Genomic DNA, 16,537 nt, shown 5'->3' with positions numbered 1-16,537 from the left:
ATGTAATTTGTGGCTTGTCTCACTTGTTGTTGGAGAGGAAAGAGGGAGAGAGATGCAAGCAATACCCCAGATAAGCTCACCAGAACTGAAAGGTCTCTGAACACAGATGGCAGGTTAAAGGGTAACACACACATTTATTAAAGCCTGGAACAGCTCCTTCCCCTGACAGGTTTGTCCTTTTCCATTTGCAAATGCCAAGTTTATTTTCCAGGTGTTTCTAGCAGAGCAAACGCTTATTATGGCTGCTGTTGGTCAGCCTCTCACTGCACCGGCCTCAGTGATGTCGGCAGGAAAGGAGCAGGGCTCTGTGGATCTGTTAATTGCTCCATGCAGCCCACCAGGGGGAGCTCACCACACTTTTTAATGAGGCAAAGTGGGGTTTGTTTGATTTCCCAAATAGATGGATATTGTTATACAGCCATAGGTGTTAGAATGCAGAGATACACCTTTCGTCCACAGGCCTGGAGTAAAGGAAGTCAACACTCTCTATTTTACAGATGGGGAAACTGAGGCATTCCCAGGCCTATGGTCTATGTACTCTGCCACACTGCCTCTGTCTCAGCAATGGGAGAATTAAGCAGGCACGTGGTGAATGTCCCACTGGGTTAGACCAATCCAAGGGCAGGCAAGGAGTACAGCTGTCAACCTTGCTCCAAGCTGCCCTTGCTGGATAACATTACTGAGATGGAGGCAGGACTCCTCCATCATCCTGGCCCACGTAGTCCCCAGACAGAGGAAGCACCGAGACTGCACTTGTTCTGTCCGTGCATCTCCTCACAATGGGAGGAGGTTGAGTTTCCCTGCTGTCATCTGGCCATGGGGTTCTGCTGGCTTAGTCGCAGGCTCCCAGCACAGGGCGGGGAGACCACTCTGAAATGGACCTTTTCCATGCCGAGATCCCAGGGCATGATGCAGGGCAGTGGATCAGCCACCCTGGCCAGGGCTCTGCTGCAGGGTTCAGGGCACGCGCGCCTTTCCCATTCAACACGTGAGGCCGCTGGGAAAGACGTCAGGGTTCCATGGGATTCTCTGCCATCAGCGTACTGACAGCACGCAGACGGCTTGGCACCTTTGCTTCTCCCAGGCACTTGAATGAGACCGATCCTGCTGGTGGTTTGGGGAAGGACTTGGAGAGTCTGACAAGGGCAGTTGTTGGGTGAGGAGTCACCCATTGCTTCCAGAGACCCAGGTGGTAAGGTGGGCAAAGTGCCCATGCTCAGCACGATTGCTCTTGGACCTGGGCCTTGCCGAGCCTTGGAGACTTCCACCGACGACGATGGCGACGCATCCTGCCTGGGGCCACTCCTGGGGGGCACAACGCAGCAACCTTCCCTGCCTGCAGGGACGAGCCATGGAGAACACGCCAGGCCAGCACTCCAGCAACCTCGCTGGATCTCAGAGCGTCTCCACGGGCAATTCGAGGGCTTGACTGTATGTGGCTGAAGTCCTCTACCATTGTTACTCTGCATGCTGTGCTCTCACTAACTTACCTGGCTTGGAATACCTAAGGGCAGCTCTGGAATCAACATCCCCAGTACTCATGCCCCAGAAGGTTGCTTGACCTTCACAGCCTGTTGCCAGTCCCATCTGCTCTCTCCAGCTGCTGGACACAGAGGATGGACCTCCTGGGTGTTTTGTTTTCAGAACTGCTAATGGACCGGGGGTAGAGGCGATGTTACTCTTGCGTCTGTGGGTTATTGTCTACGCTGGAAATTTGCCTCAATTCCACCCACCGCTGCAATGGCTCCAGTGCAAGAGCTGACAAGGCAAGTCATGGCTTGCGTTTATCACTGCTTGAAACCAGGGCAGCAGACCCAGTCGCCACTCCCCTTGCCTGTGTGTGACATCGACGGCTGGAATCATGGCAAAGGCCGGTACAAACAAGGCCTCTGTTTCAATCATGGTGGAGCAATGGGCACGGTGTGGGGTCTGTTTAAAGAGGTTTCCTGCTGTCGCCAGCAAGACGGTCACATCTGCTTTAATGGCGTTTCACTCCCATAGCTGCCTGCCCAGACACCTAGGCACTCGATGGACATCTCTATACATTGGACTACCAATGAGAAGCATTGCCAGATCAGTCTTGGTACAAAAATCACACGTTCCCCCAGCTCTCCCCACTCTGGGTTCAGCCTTGATTTCTGCAGCCCTCAGACTCTCACATTAGACTCAAAATAAAAGCTCCTGACTTTTCAAACTTCCCCTACTAAGCCGCTTCTGGCTGCTCCTAGGCAAGCAGCATGCCTTTGTTCAGACTGGTCCGTGACCAACACAAAATGGGAGGGAAAGATTCTCAGCCCTACGGAGGCTTTTTAGAGCAATCAGTCTGCTGAGGGGTATCATTTGGGAGCAGTGAAGAACAGGCCGACCTGTTAAATGGTAGGCATGGGTTTTTAGAAATCAGAACCACTCAGTGATTCCAGGGATAAGTGGCTTGGCAGCAGATGGCTGTTTGCAGGAAAGCAGCTACCTGCTCCGTTTCTGAAGGGGAAGTTGTTAAACTTGCTAGCAGTGACAGCAAGCTGCCTACCGTGCTCCACCCAAACTCACTCCCTGATGCTTCTGGGTGACAGAATTGTGCAGGGGAGCCAGACACATCAGGGCTTCACACAGTGAACTTATGAGAGTCCTGCCAAGCTTAGGGGTGGAGCGTCCCCACAGTGAATTAGGCCCTAGATACTGACAGTATCTTATTCCAGAAGAACTTGTATTGACCTCTGCTTTGGAAGAACGTCATGTGAAGAAGCATTTGTGTTTATGGCCCACGAGACTCGCCTGGTGGCTGTCATTTCTGGGGGTTCAGATACCACCTCAGGGCGCATCTGGCTCCCAGCGTGGGCTGAAGAGGTGGCCTTTTAGGGACACAGTTCTTCGAAGGAGCTGTTAAGTCACAATCCTTTCTGCCTTTGCCCCAAAAGATGCCCAGAGGGAAGTTCAGATTCTGATCTCAGTTGCCTCACTGTCAATCCAGCGTAACTCACTTCAGTGGCGTTACTCTGGATTCACACCAGGGTAACAGAACATGGCACTCATTTTCAAAGTCCCCTGAGAGCTACTGCTGAATGCACACTTAAGGCATCCAAACCTTAACTCTCCCTGGTGGGGACATCATGCAGCAAAGAACTGGGGCAGAGGGGTTTAAAAAAAAAAAAAAAGTCACTTGACTCTGGGATCACACCCGCCAGAACACATTCGTTACACTAGTATGGAGATTGCACAGTGTCACTCTGGGGCAGAGTTAAGGTTGTTTGGGTGCCTGAGTGGCACATTGCCACGCTGTGACAAAGCAGGACTGTTCTTAATATTTCCTCTGAATATTGTGGGGATGCCTCAGTTTCCCCTATGCAGTTCTTAAGTATCTAGGTGGTGGGATAAGGGTGTATGATCGTTGCAGAGCCCTAGAGGGCAGGTGTGTGCAGGAGTCTGGACACAGAAAATGGCCAACACCCTGTTTCCTGGCACCTGATGGCCTGGCCCTTCCCCCTTGCAAGGTGAGAGCTAAAGGGTCGGAGAACAAAGGAATCCGGTGACCTACTGGCCCTGGAAAGGGACAAAGCCCAGAGGAGGAGGGGCTGGAGAGAGTTTCAGTTTGGGGCTGGCTGCAGACATGGAGTGAAGGGCGGACATGCAGTGAAGGGCAGACGTGTTTGTCTGGCTCACTGTCCCCCCAAAATGGACCCGGCTGAGAGGTCCTGTTCTCTGCACCTGCAAGCTCTGTGTTAGACCATGTTCCTGTCGTCTAACAAACCTTCTGTTTTACTGGCTGGCTGAGAGTCAAGTCTGACTGCGGAGTTGTGGGGCACGACCCTCTGGCTTCCCCAGGACCCCACCTGGGCAGACTCGCTGGGGGAAGCGCATGGAGGGGCAGAGGAGGCTGAATGCTCCGAGGTCAGACCCAGGAAGGTGGAAGCTGTGTGTCCTGAAGACTGTCTGCTCACAGAAAGGAGACTTCCCCAGAGTCCTGACTAGCATTGTAGGGAGCAGTTCCAGAGCATCGCCCGGGGACTCCGTGACACATGCTTCTACAGCTTTGGGTTTCTTTTAAGTTTAACCTCCACTCTGAATGTCTTGGGTTTATGAATGCTTGTTTTGGGGACAATTCCATCAGCCCTGGAAGGTATTTTACCCTAAATCACCAGGCTCAGCTCTAGCTCCAGTTCCTGTCATTTGTGCCTGGCAATGTCAAGTCTTGGTTCTCCCTTGTGGAGGGAACCCTGCATTCGTAGGCCTGGCTTGTCTTCCTCAGTCCGACAGAAACCAGGGGCTGGATGTTCAGCATGACACTGGGATTCCGACCTAGGTTCTGTTCCTAGCTCGGATGCTCATTTCCTCATGATTTGGGAAAGTGCTTTCCCCACTCTGCGTCCCAACTTCCTTGTCGGTAAAACATAAGACTCCTCTGAGAGTTATCAGGAAGATTTAGGTTTATAAAGATCTTAGAGACTCAACTGCCTGGGGAGCACTTTGATATCTGCAGCTGGGAAACATTCCACAAGTGCAAAACATTGTAAACGCCCTCCCCTGAGCCCGGCCTTAGAGAGTGATCCCAAGCAAACAGCTCCCCCTCTAGCAGCAGATGCTACCTTAACTCCCTGCTGCATGAGGCATCTCATCCAGCTCCCTGAGCTGACTGTACTTGAAAGCCTCCAAAATCAGCAAGCCAAAGAGGAAAGACTCTGCTTTACCCCATCTCCGAGCAGTCAGAGCCAGCACAAACACGGCAGCAGTTTGCTTAGGATCAAGCAGGAACACAGAGAGCTCACAGGTTAGTTCAGCCTCTAAGTTCCTTTCAGAACAAACGAAAGAAACCAAAGTGGAGTTCTCTGTCTTTATAGGGTCAAATGAAAAATGCAGGCCCAGAAAGCCACCAAGTATTTGCTCTTCAGAGCCCCTCTTCAAATCAGCTTCCCCAGGAGAAGAGATGTATGATCCTTTCATCAGCAAGCCAGCCAGGGCCCTACAGATCACTGTGCTGAGCCTGTGTCCCAGAGACCCTGGTAGCTCTATGTTTAAAATTGGTGACACATCAGAGAAAACAAGTGCCCTCTAATCTAGAGGCTGGAGCAGGGGGATGGGGATACGTCAGCTGAGACGCACATGCGGTTCTGGATGCCAGCATAGCTGTAGCCGAAACAGAAACCAAACCCTAATACTGCCAGCACCTCTTAATGCCATCCAGGTGGGAGCTCGTGTTCACTGCTGCTGCCAATGGATGTATAAAACTGCACACCTGGAATACCATGCCGGGGGCTGGTGGACGCGCACACAAGGGCAGGGGCCTGGATGGATTAATTTGTGCGGGTAGGGCTAAAGCTAATTTGCGTAGGTTGGGTAAGGGCAGACTAAGGGCAACAAAGGGTGCAGAAGAATGGAACAGGGTACAAGTATTTAATGGTGCAGACGCCAAGGAAGCAGAGGAATTGTTTAGTGCAGAGAAAGGGGATTTGACGTGGAGGGAAAGGAAAGGGAATAGCAAATCAGAATTCCCCGCAGACTCCGGACTTGTCTCCCAAGGCAAGCCGTGTTTGATCTCCTCCCACACACAGCTAGAGGGGACAGCACACTCGCACTACTAGGGAGGGTCTAGCAGCTAGGACTCCACAGCTAAGACTGAGCTGAGCTGAATCCTCTCGGGCCTGAGGCCGCAATAGCCGGGGATAAGGACTGTATGGGACCCAGCGGGGTCTCCCGTCTCTGTCTTGTAGGATGCTATGGGAATCGACAAGAAGGTGGCTGAGCAGCCCGGAAAAGTCCTGACTGGTGGCACACGAAGAACAACAGGCTTGAGAGAGAAATAATCGACCAGGAAGCCTATAGGGAGCAGCAGGGCCGGCTGGTTCGGTGCCTGACTCCAAAACATCCCGAGGACCCCTAGAGAGTATACAGTCCCTAGAGCAGGAGAGGGCAAACTACTGCCCACGGGCCGGATCCAGCCTATCGGGGCTTTCAATCTGGCCTGCTGGAGTGCCAGCCCTGTGGTGCGGGGGGCAGAGGGCTCTGGGCGCTGCCCTCGCCTGCAGGCTCTGCCCCCTGCCGGTCCCACTGGCCGGGAACGGGGAACTGCGGCCAATGGGAGCTTCAGGAGTCATACCCACAGGCCAGGGCAGCGCGCAGCAGAGCTGCATGCCCCTCCCTGCCCCACCCCCAGGAGCCACTGCCGGACATGCTGGCCGCTTCCAGGGGCGGAGTGGGGCCAGGGAGCCTGCCTTAGCCCCGCTGCGCACTGCTGCCATCCTGGAGCTGCTCAAGGTAAGTGGTGCCGGGCCAGAGCCCACACCCCGAACTCCTCTTGCACCCCCTGCCTTGAGCCCCCTGCTGCACCTAACCCCCTGCCCTGAGCCCCCTCCTGCACTCTGCACCCCCAACCCCTACCGCCCCCCTCCTGCACCCCAAGCCCCTTCCCTGAACCCCCTACCCCCTTTCTTGAGCCCCCTCCTGCACCCACTCCTGAGCCCCCTGCAGCACCCTGCACTCCAGCCCCTTCCTGCACACCGCACCCCCTCCCACACTCCCCGCCCTACATTCATGGCCCTGCATACAACTTCCCCACTCAGACGTGGCCCTCAGACCAAAAAGTTTAATCCTCTAGGGCAGGGGTGGGCAAACTCAGCGCAGCCTTAGATCGCAGAGCTACTAGAGCCTGCTGTGCTTCAGAGATACTAGCCTCTCCCATCCTCATTCTCCTTAACTCTGCCCCCCCAGATACACCAGCCTCTCCTCCTCCTCAGCTCTGCCCCCAGAAATATCAGCTTCCCTGTTCTGTTCATCCTCCTTAACTCTGCCCCGGGGGGAGGGATAGCTTAGTGGTTTGAGCATTGGCCTGCTAAATACAGGGTTGTGAGTTCAATCCTTGTCGGGGGCCATTTAGGGATCTGGGGCAAAAATTGGGGATTGTTCCTGCTTTGAGCAGGGGGTTGGACTAGATGACCTCCTGAGATTCTATGATTCTATGAACACCACACCCCCACCGCGCCATCCTTTGCTCCTTCAAGCAGGTCCAGCTGTGCCCATTGTATTATTTCAGGTTCTAGGTCTTGCTCCCAGGGCTGGCAGAAGGCTGCAGACTATGGCTATGGACTGGAAGGACTCTGGTAAAGCAACTGTACTGATCCATGCCCCCATTCTCCCATCCACCCTTCATCCTTTGCATGCTAGGCGCGATAAGAAGCCCGCATGTGCCTGGACTCATACGCACAAGTCTGATACGGTGATTCTGCTTCACCTCTGTGCTTGTCAAGCATGTCAGTGCTGTAATTTTGTGGTGTGGACAGGCAGGCTCACCACCTCCCTCTTCCTCTAATGACATTTGTGTAATTGAGGGCCAGCAGGCTCTTAATGACCAGGGAGCAATCATTGTTAGCATTCCATTTGCCTAGGCAAGCATCTGGAGTGGCTCTCTGGGCGGGCCGCAGTTTGCTGGCAAGGCAGCCTGAGCTGACTAAGCCACTGGACACTTTACCTGTGCGTGGAGTCTTAGCCCCAGGGGCTGCGACCAGCCGCGTGTTGCTCAGACCTGCGCCAGCTGTGCGGACAAGCTATCTACACTACAGCCCCTTCACACTGCCCGGCAGCGGCACAGGCCTTACCACAGGTGTCAACATGATTTGTGCCGACTTCACAAGGGGCCTTGGCGCAGTGAGAATCTGGCCCCTGGTGCGGACACCAGACCTGGCACGTGCGTGAGTGGGAGCCCAAGTGCCCGAGCTGCCAGGTTTTCCCTGGGCCAGGCACTGTCAGGGGAGGCTGGGGTTTGCTTCAGTTTGACCTTCACTCTGGATTTCCCCACATTCTAAGAGTGCCTTTGATCATCACAAGATTCCTGCCTGGGTTTCCTGACACTCTCCAGCCTAACCATCTGGGCCCTGCTGTAGGTTCTTAACAGGTTTTGATTGTATGCCATGTATGGGGAGCCAGGGACCCCATGACATTGCAAAGCCAAGCAGGGTCCACCCAGCCCGAGCAAGCCCATTTCCCTCCACTCCCCAGCTCCCTCCTGCTCGCCACTTCGCTGCTGGTCGCCAGGGCCTATCAAGGATGGGCCATGGATCCTGGCCAGACTTTTTGTAGGCTGCAGGGAGAAAGGCACGTGGACCATCTCACAGCTCGGCAGAGCTCCAGTAAGCCTTTCCAAGGCATGGACCCATGCCCCAACTCCCTAAAAGTCATTGGCATCTTCCTGCCTTAATTCGCCTCTCCTAGCTTCTCCCTTCCCTCTCTGCTCTTCACACAATGATCCCATCAACCGTTCCAACACCTCCCCTCACTCGCCCCCTGCTCCGCAGCTCCCAGGCCCTTCAGTGGAAGGACAAGACCCTGACGCTTGTACCGCCTCCACAAGCAGCTTCAGCTTGGCATTGCTTGGCTTTAAAGCACAATGGTCAATGCATCGGTCACCAGCCCTGAAACGCATGTGCCCCTGGGCTGGCCCGCAGCAGCTGCTCCACAGCCGCACAGCAAGGCGGCACAGCAGCAGAGGGCCACAAGGGAAGACGTCTCCCCTATCCAACCACAACGGAAGGGAGGAGTTGGGAAGCAGGTGCCCACAACAGCCTGTGGCCAGACACCCGGCTGATATCTCACCCCCACCACCTCTGCTGGAAGCAGAGTCACCCGCCAGTTCTCTGCTCGGAGACTGGGGGCAGCACAATGGACACCCCAGTGCATCAGCGCCAGGAGGCACAAGCAGGTGGGAGTGAACCCCCAAACAGCAGAGGGGACACACGCACACTTTGATTTCAGACTGATAGGGTTTGACTGGACCCCAGGCTTCACCACCGACTGCCTGCTTCCATAGAGCTAGCCCAGTAACACTACCACCGTGCCTCGGTTTCCCCAGGGGTTCTCAAGCTAGGGGTCGGGACCCCTCAGAGGGTCGTGAGGTTATTACATGGGGGGTTGTGCGCTGTCAGCCTCCACCCCAAACCCTGCTTTCCCTCCAGCATTTATAATGGTATTAAATACATAAAAAGCGTTTTTAATTTATAAGGGTGGGGTCGCACTCAGAGGCTTGCAGTGTGAAAGGGGCCACCAGTATAGAAGTCTGAGAACCCCTGGGCTATCCCCAGCTGCACACCTACCAGGTGGCCTCTTGTAAAGTTAGCAAAGTGCTCTGGGATCCCAGGATGAAGCAGCAGTACAAACCAGGAGGTTCACTGAGCTGCCCGGGGCTGGGGGATGTGGGTGACGGGAGCTGCCTGGTCTGGCCTGCTATCGGTCAGAGAAGGGAGGGGAGCTGGGTAATGAGCTCCGGGCCACAGGTACCTCCTGCGGAGCTGCAGTTCGCCCTGCCGGGACAGAGGACGCACCAGGCAAAAGGAACACTTGCCTGCATTTCTCTCACCAAGATAACCCCAACCTAATTACATAAGCACAGAATGTGTCTAAAGTCCTTTGAATCCGCTCAGATGTTGTATTCCTTAAATGCAATTACTGCTCCTGCAGACAGGCTGGGGCCGGAAGCTCTTGATGCTTTCTGCTGTGCACGCGGCCCCAGGGAATGAAGCTCAGGCCTTTGAACTCCCCTCAGCTTGACCACCTTTCCAAGCTTGATACATGCAATGGGCTGGAAGATTCCAACAATCTCCTAGGCATTTTTAAAATGTTATCTTCTTTAATCTGCCTGTTGGGAACTCCAGAATTAACACGGAGAATCCAAATGCAACACACCATACCCACTGACTCACAGCACGCCTGGCATGCTGCCAGCGCTACACAGCCCTTTGCAGCACCAGACATTTGTTCTGCAGTGCAAGGCGCTGGGGGGTTTGCTGCACTCGCAGCCTTAGGGAGAGGCAGCTCAACAACGGCGAGGTGAGGCAGGATTCCAGATGAATGGGGCGTGAGAAGCACCCCTGGCTAGGGCAAGCCACACAGCTGGGGAGCAGGGGCAGAGTTTGGAAAAGCAAGAGGGTAACCGAGAACTCAACGTGGAGCCAGAAAGGTCAGCGGAGGCAATGCGGGAGGGGGCTTGTCACGGAGTGTGGGGGAGTCCGGGGCCTGCACCCCTCTTCCTGGGATTCGCCGTGACTCTCAGCCAGCCAGTAAAACAGAAGGTTTATTGGACAATAGGAACACAGTCTAAAACAGAGCTTCTGGGTACAACCAGGACCCCTCAGTCAAGTCCTTCTGAGGGGCAGGGAGCTTAGACCCCAGCCTTGGGGTTCCCTGTGTTCCACCACCCAGCCCCAGACTGAAACTAAACCCCCCCAGCAGGCTCTCTCCTGCAGCCTTTGTCCAGTTTCCCGGGCAGAGGTGTTACCTCCCCCTCCCAGCTCAGGTTACAGGCTCTCAGGTCTCCCATCCCCAGTGCAACTCCCCTGCCACATTCCCAGGTCAACACTCCCCCCTCCCTGCTGCGTCACAGGGCTACAGGGCATCACATGGCACGGGACTCATTCCCCCCAGCCCGGAGAGCTCACAGTCAGCCAGCAATCTGGGGAAGGGGCAGAGCATGGGGTGGACAGGGACTGAAGGGTGGGGAGCTCAGCTAGGAAGTCCCTTCCCCTATCTGCTGCCCGAGGAGGAGGTGGGTATGGGAGGGAGGGTGATGAAACTGGAGGGGAGGTGCCTGCCCCGTCCCTATGGGGGCTCTGCTGTGACCCTTCCCAGGCCCGGGAGAACTGGGGCAGCAGTCAGGACGGCAGAATGGAGAAGACCCAAGCATAGTCCATGCCGAGTGCCAGCTCCTCCTCCCACCGCCCCCGCCGGGCTAATGCTCCCTCCGCTTTCCCCCCGCCCATGAAGTAGCCAAAGGAAGCGCCCTGTCCTTAGAGCTCACACACCAGGTCTGCTGCCCACCCTGTTGCGTGGCACTCTCCCACACCTCACTGCCGGGCATGCTCTCCTGCAGGCCGGCACCCACAATGCCCTTCACCCAGCAGCTATCCTGGCCCAGCACAGACACCCCCTCCCCCGTTTTGTTTGCGAGGCAACCGGCCGTGCCCACTCACCGTGCCTCCGCGGCCAGCAGCTCATCATAGTGCGAGGATCGCTGGTCGTCATCCTGCCGGTAACGGATGACCGTGGCAAGGCCCTTGCTCACTAGGGCCTCAGCGATGTTTCTGCAACACAAAGACACCGGGGACTCAGCCTGGGGGGAAGGTGACGTAAGTCCTGGCCGCCCCCTCCACGCACATACCCCTGCACTGGGCATGACTATGCCCTCTGCCACGTATGTAACATGTAACACTACACAGGGGAACTGCAGCAGCTCAGCGACGAGGCACAGCCCCAATGCGGGTCCCAAAGGGGAGCCCAGCAGCTGGCACCCACCAGCTGAGAGCTGCAGCATCCCTTGGTCCCTAGTACCCAGAAGAAGCCCAGGCAGGGGAAGGAAGGAGCAGCTGCTTCCCTCCCCATCCCTCTCTTGCCCACAGCCCCACTGGAGAGCAGCTCCTCACCCCACAGCTGTGATTCAGGGGGCCGCCTAGGAGCTATGGAGCTGGCTCCTTGGAGCTGCACAACTGGGCCTGGGTGGAAGTGAGGGGGGAAAAGAGAGCGGCTAAGGGCAGGGCACTTCTGGGGACTAAGCCAACACAAAGCCTTGTTCACAGTGACGTTGCAACCCATAATACTTTATGGGAATATGCTCATGAATGTATATATGACATAACTAGAATATGTTTTATGCTACATATGCCATGTAACATCTCTCTGTAAAGGTTATGAGCTACTGAATCGATTCATGCTATTTGTATGCACGTGTCATTTTTGCATTCAGAGTTATGAATATTGGCCGTGTACTTGTTTAACTTTAAGTAGCCTCAGTGAAGCAGTTGGTCAGCTTCCTGAGAAAAGACTATTCTCAGTAAGTGCCCAATCAAGAAATACTTAAGCCAACAATGAACTTGGAAAAGCCAATCCCCATCTGACCTTTCCCAGGAATGTGGCCTGGCTGGAAAGGAACTTAGTCATGCATGGACACGCGACTTGCCCATGTGATTCCAAAACTCCATCTTGGAGATGGATTTTGCATAGGAGAGAGGATGCTCCACCCACAAGAGAAAGTCTATTTAAGCCTCTGGGAGACCCATTCATTTTGTCTTCAGCTGGCTCAAGAGATAGGTATCCTTTGGGGGTGGAGAGGCTGAAAGAAACTGGAACAAAGGACAGTAACCATAGGAGTGAGAGGTTTCAGAGTAACAGCCGTGTTAGTCTGTATTCGCAAAAAGAAAAGGAGTACTTGTGGCACCTTAGAGACTAACCAATTTATTTGAGCATGAGCTTTCGTGAGCTACAGCTCACTTCATCAGATACATACCGTGGAAACTGCAGCAGACTTTATATATACACAGAGAATATGAAACAATACCTCCTCCCACCCCACTGTCCTGCTGGTAATAGCTTATCTAAAGTAATCGTCAGGTTAGGCCATTTCCAGCACAAATCCAGGTTTTCTCACCCTCCACCCCCCCACACAAATTCACTCTCCTGCTGGTGATAGCCCATCCAAAGTGACAACTCTCTACACAATGTGCATGATAATGAAGTTAGGCCATTTCCTGCACAAATCCAGGTTCTCTCACTCCCTCACCCCCCTCCAAAAACCCACCCCCATACACACACAGACTCACTCTCCTGCTGGTAATAGCTCGTCCAAACTGACCACTCTCCAAGTTTAAATCCAAGTTAAACCAGAACATCGGGGGGGGGGAGGAAAAAACAAGAGGAAATAGGCTACCTTGCATAATGACTTAGCCACTCCCAGTCTCTATTTAAGCCTAAATTAATAGTATCCAATTTGCAAATGAATTCCAATTCAGCAGTTTCTCGCTGGAGTCTGGATTTGAAGTTTTTTTGTTTTAAGATAGCGACCTTCATGTCTGTGATTGCGTGACCAGAGAGATTGAAGTGTTCTCCGACTGGTTTATGAATGTTATAATTCTTGACATCTGATTTGTGTCCATTTATTCTTTTACGTAGAGACTGTCCAGTTTGACCAATGTACATGGCAGAGGGGCATTGCTGGCACATGATGGCATAAATCACATTGGTGGATGTGCAGGTGAACGAGCCTCTGATAGTGTGGCTGATGTTATTAGGCCCTGTGATGGTGTCCCCTGAATAGATATGTGGGCACAATTGGCAACGGGCTTTGTTGCAAGGATAAGTTCCTGGGTTAGTGGTTCTGTTGTGTGGTTGCTGGTGAGTATTCGCTTCAGGTTGGGGGCCTGTCTGTAAGCAAGGACTGGCCTGTCTCCCAAGATCTGTGAGAGTGATGGGTCATCCTTCAGGATAGGTTGTAGAGCCTTGATGATGCGTTGGAGGGGTTTTAGTTGGGGGCTGAAGGTGACGGCTAGTGGCGTTCTGTTATTTTCTTTGTTGGGCCTGTCCTGTAGTAGGTGACTTCTGAGTACTCTTCTGGCTCTATCTATCTGTTTCTTCACTTCCGCAGGTGGGTATTGTAGTTGTAAGAATGCTTGATAGAGATCTTGTAGGTGTTTGTCTCTGTCTGAGGGGTTGGAACAAATGCGGTTGTATCGTAGAGCTTGGCTGTAGACAATGGATCGTGTGGTGGGGTCTGGGTGAAAGCGGGAGGCATGTAGGTAGGAATAGCGGTCAGTAGGTTTCTGGTATAGGGTGGTGTTTATGTGACCATCGCTTATTAGCACTGTAGTGTCCAGGAAGTGGATCTCTTGTGTGGACTGGACCAGGCTGAGGTTGATGGTGGGATGGAAATTGTTGAAATCATGGTGGAATTCCTCAAGGGCTTCTTTTCCATGGGTCCAGATGATGAAGATGTCATCAATGTAGCGCAAGTAGAGATGGGGCGTTAGGGGACGAGAGCTGAGGAAGCGTTGTTCTAAGTCAGCCATAAAAATGTTGGCATACTGTGGGGCCATGCGGGTACCCATGGCAGTGCCGCTGATTTGAAGGTATACATTGTCCCCAAATGTGAAGTAGTTATGGGTGAGGACAAAGTCACAAAGTTCAGCCACCAGGTTTGCCGTGACATTATCGGGGATACTGTTCCTGACGACTTGTAGTCCATCTTTGTGTGGAATGTTGGTGTCGAGGGCTTCTACATCCATAGTGGCCAGGAGGGTGTTTTCAGGAAGATCACCGATGGACTGTAGTTTCCTCAGGAAGTCAGTGATGTCTCGAAGACAGCTGGGAGTGCTGGTAGCATAGCTTACTCAAACATCTCTGAGGGTGAGATTTCCTCTGTAATTACTTTCTTACTGTATTAGGTTTAGACTTGCGTGTTTTATTTTATTTTGTTTGGTAATTTACTTTGTTCTGTCTATTACTTGGAACCACTTAAATCCTACCTTTTGAATTTAATAAAAATCACTTTTTACTTATTAATTAACTCAGAGTATGCATTGATATGGGGGGGGGGAGAGAGAACAGCTGTGCATCTCTCTATCAGTGTTATAGAGGGTAAACAATTTATGAGTTTACCCTGTATAAGCTTTATAAAGGGTAAAACGGATTTATTTGGGGTTTGGACCCCATTGGGAGTTGGGCATCTGAGTGTTGGAGACAGGAACACCACTTAAGCTGTTTTCAGGTCTTAAGCTGTTTTCAGTTAAGCCTGCAGTTTGTGGGACATTGTTCAGAAAAAAAAGTGGGAAAGCGTGTCTGGCACCATTACCCAGGGTTCTTTCAACCCAACACTCTTGGTAACTTTTACTCTGTGCGAGGTGGTGTCAGGAAATAAATCAGGGGAGACACAGCTGTCCAACAGATAGATGGCTGGCACAAACAGGACAACACAAGAGTGCTTTCACTTAAAGCTAAACTTTACTTACTCTCAAGCGCTTACATCCGCAACAGGTTAGTAAAACACCCCCAACCCTTGATAATTACCGAAGCTGAGAGTGGCTCTCGAGTGACACAGCAGCAGCGTCTGCCGGTGGGGAAAACAAGATGCATCCAGAGGGAGAGTCCAGTCCCGAAGAGTCCCACCACCTCAAACTTTTCCCCCTTATTTATACATTAGCACTAGAATGACATGTCCCTTAAAGAAAACTTGTTAAGCAAGCAGTTCCAATGGGCAAGCAAGAAGCTCCTTCTGATTACTGATTAACCAGGTGTGGCTTTTTCCAGAGTTTGCAGCCTTGAGGCCCCAATAGACATTCCCGGGGCACATCCTGCTCTTCTAAAATGCATGTATCAGCCACTTCAACACAATTCTTATCAGGAAGGATGTGGGGTCAAGCTGCCCTTTCTGTGGCACTCAAAACCGCCTCCCCACCTGCCTTGGTCAAGCTAAGTTTGCTACATGGCCACTTTACAGCCTGCGGACTTGGCTGCTTTTAGCAATAAGCCATAGTGGTTTCAGGTACTTTACTGGTTTGCGGACATCTCCCCGTACAGCACAACTGGGCAGGGTTCTGAAGTCCCAAGCTGGCAGGGAAAGCAGGGGCAGTAGTACTCTTGGCACATCGGCTGGCAGCCCCAAGGCGGTTTCTGTGATCCAACCCGTCACACACGGTTCACCCAGGTGAGCTGCATTGGGACCTGGACACAACAGCCAAACCTTCCCCTTGCAGCCAGCCTGACAAAGGCTGCCATCGCTCTCGTACATTCAGGACTGTGTACGTTTTTCTCAGCTGTGAAGGAAAGGTCAGGGGGAAAGATCCTCAGTGCAGGGAGTGGATGCGGTATGAAGCTTGCATGCCAATCAGGGAGCGCAGTAAACTGGCTGCCATTGCATTATGCTGCTTTAAACAAATTCATGAATGGTACTTGGCCGAGTTCATCAGTAATTCTCCTCCATTTACACACACAGGGCAGGCACCAATAATTCACAACTTACAAACCCAGGACTCATCCCTTTAACAGCTTCCAACCAGCGTCTCCCCGCTCTGTGCCATGGGGAGGGGTCAGGCTGGGCTGGTGCCGAAAGCTGAGATTAGGGCTCGCCTCGGAGTGGGGAGGGGAAATCAGAGGATTCGTAAGCGAGGAAATCAGCAACAGCGGGAGGCAGCTGCAGAGCTAGCACTCGAAATGCCAGGCAACCAGGAAGAAGCACCTCAGCTCCTCTCCCAGGCACACTGGGGAAGGCAAACAGAAGGCTGTTTGCTACCAGCAGCCCACACACCCTTGCTTTCCTAGCCAAGCTAGGTGCTGCAGTGAGCCACCTCCACTCCCCGCAATCCTCCCACACACACGCATGACAAAGCACTCTTTGCAAGCGTAGGTGCCCCCTCCCCCAACCCCTGAAGGACTCCCGGTGACTGAACCCCTTTTAAGGGGACAGAGGCACATGGTTAAATTATCTGCCCAGCACGTGTATCCTGCTTCCCAAGGCAACAGGGGTCTGCAGAGGCTCTCCCCAAGACATTGGACCTGCTGCCCGGAGAGGCCGCTGCAACGGGGTGAGGCCTTCCAGCCCACGCACGCAGCCCATCATGCCACAGGCCAGGGCAGAACAGCCACAGCCCGGATGTGGCACAAGGAACCCTGCTCTGGCCATGGATCCCTCCCTGCCACACTGGCAGCTGAAGTGCCAGGCCACAGCACTCCGCTAACCTCAGTGCCTCCAGCTGCCAGCCACCTTCCGGCCTCTGGGGTCCCAGGGAACCACACTAGG

The 16,537-nt window shown here is 53.4% G+C and overlaps 1 protein-coding gene across 1 annotated transcript in view; it reads right to left on the bottom strand.

The window, feature by feature from the left end:
* The window catches only part of SND1 (staphylococcal nuclease and tudor domain containing 1), a 501,059-nt gene that overhangs the window by 247,653 nt on the left and 236,869 nt on the right, over positions 1–16,537 (bottom strand). Inside the window, exon 13 of the mRNA XM_077837914.1 lies at positions 10,947–11,057. Coding sequence (XP_077694040.1) covers positions 10,947–11,057 — 111 coding nt within the window. The remainder of the gene's footprint in view (positions 1–10,946; positions 11,058–16,537) is intronic.

The sequence above is a fragment of the Eretmochelys imbricata genome, chromosome 1 (assembly GCF_965152235.1).
Source record: "Eretmochelys imbricata isolate rEreImb1 chromosome 1, rEreImb1.hap1, whole genome shotgun sequence".
Classification (NCBI taxonomy): Eukaryota; Metazoa; Chordata; order Testudines; family Cheloniidae; genus Eretmochelys; species Eretmochelys imbricata.
Note: the sequence above shows the minus strand (reverse complement) of the source record. Positions and strands in the feature narration are given on the sequence as shown.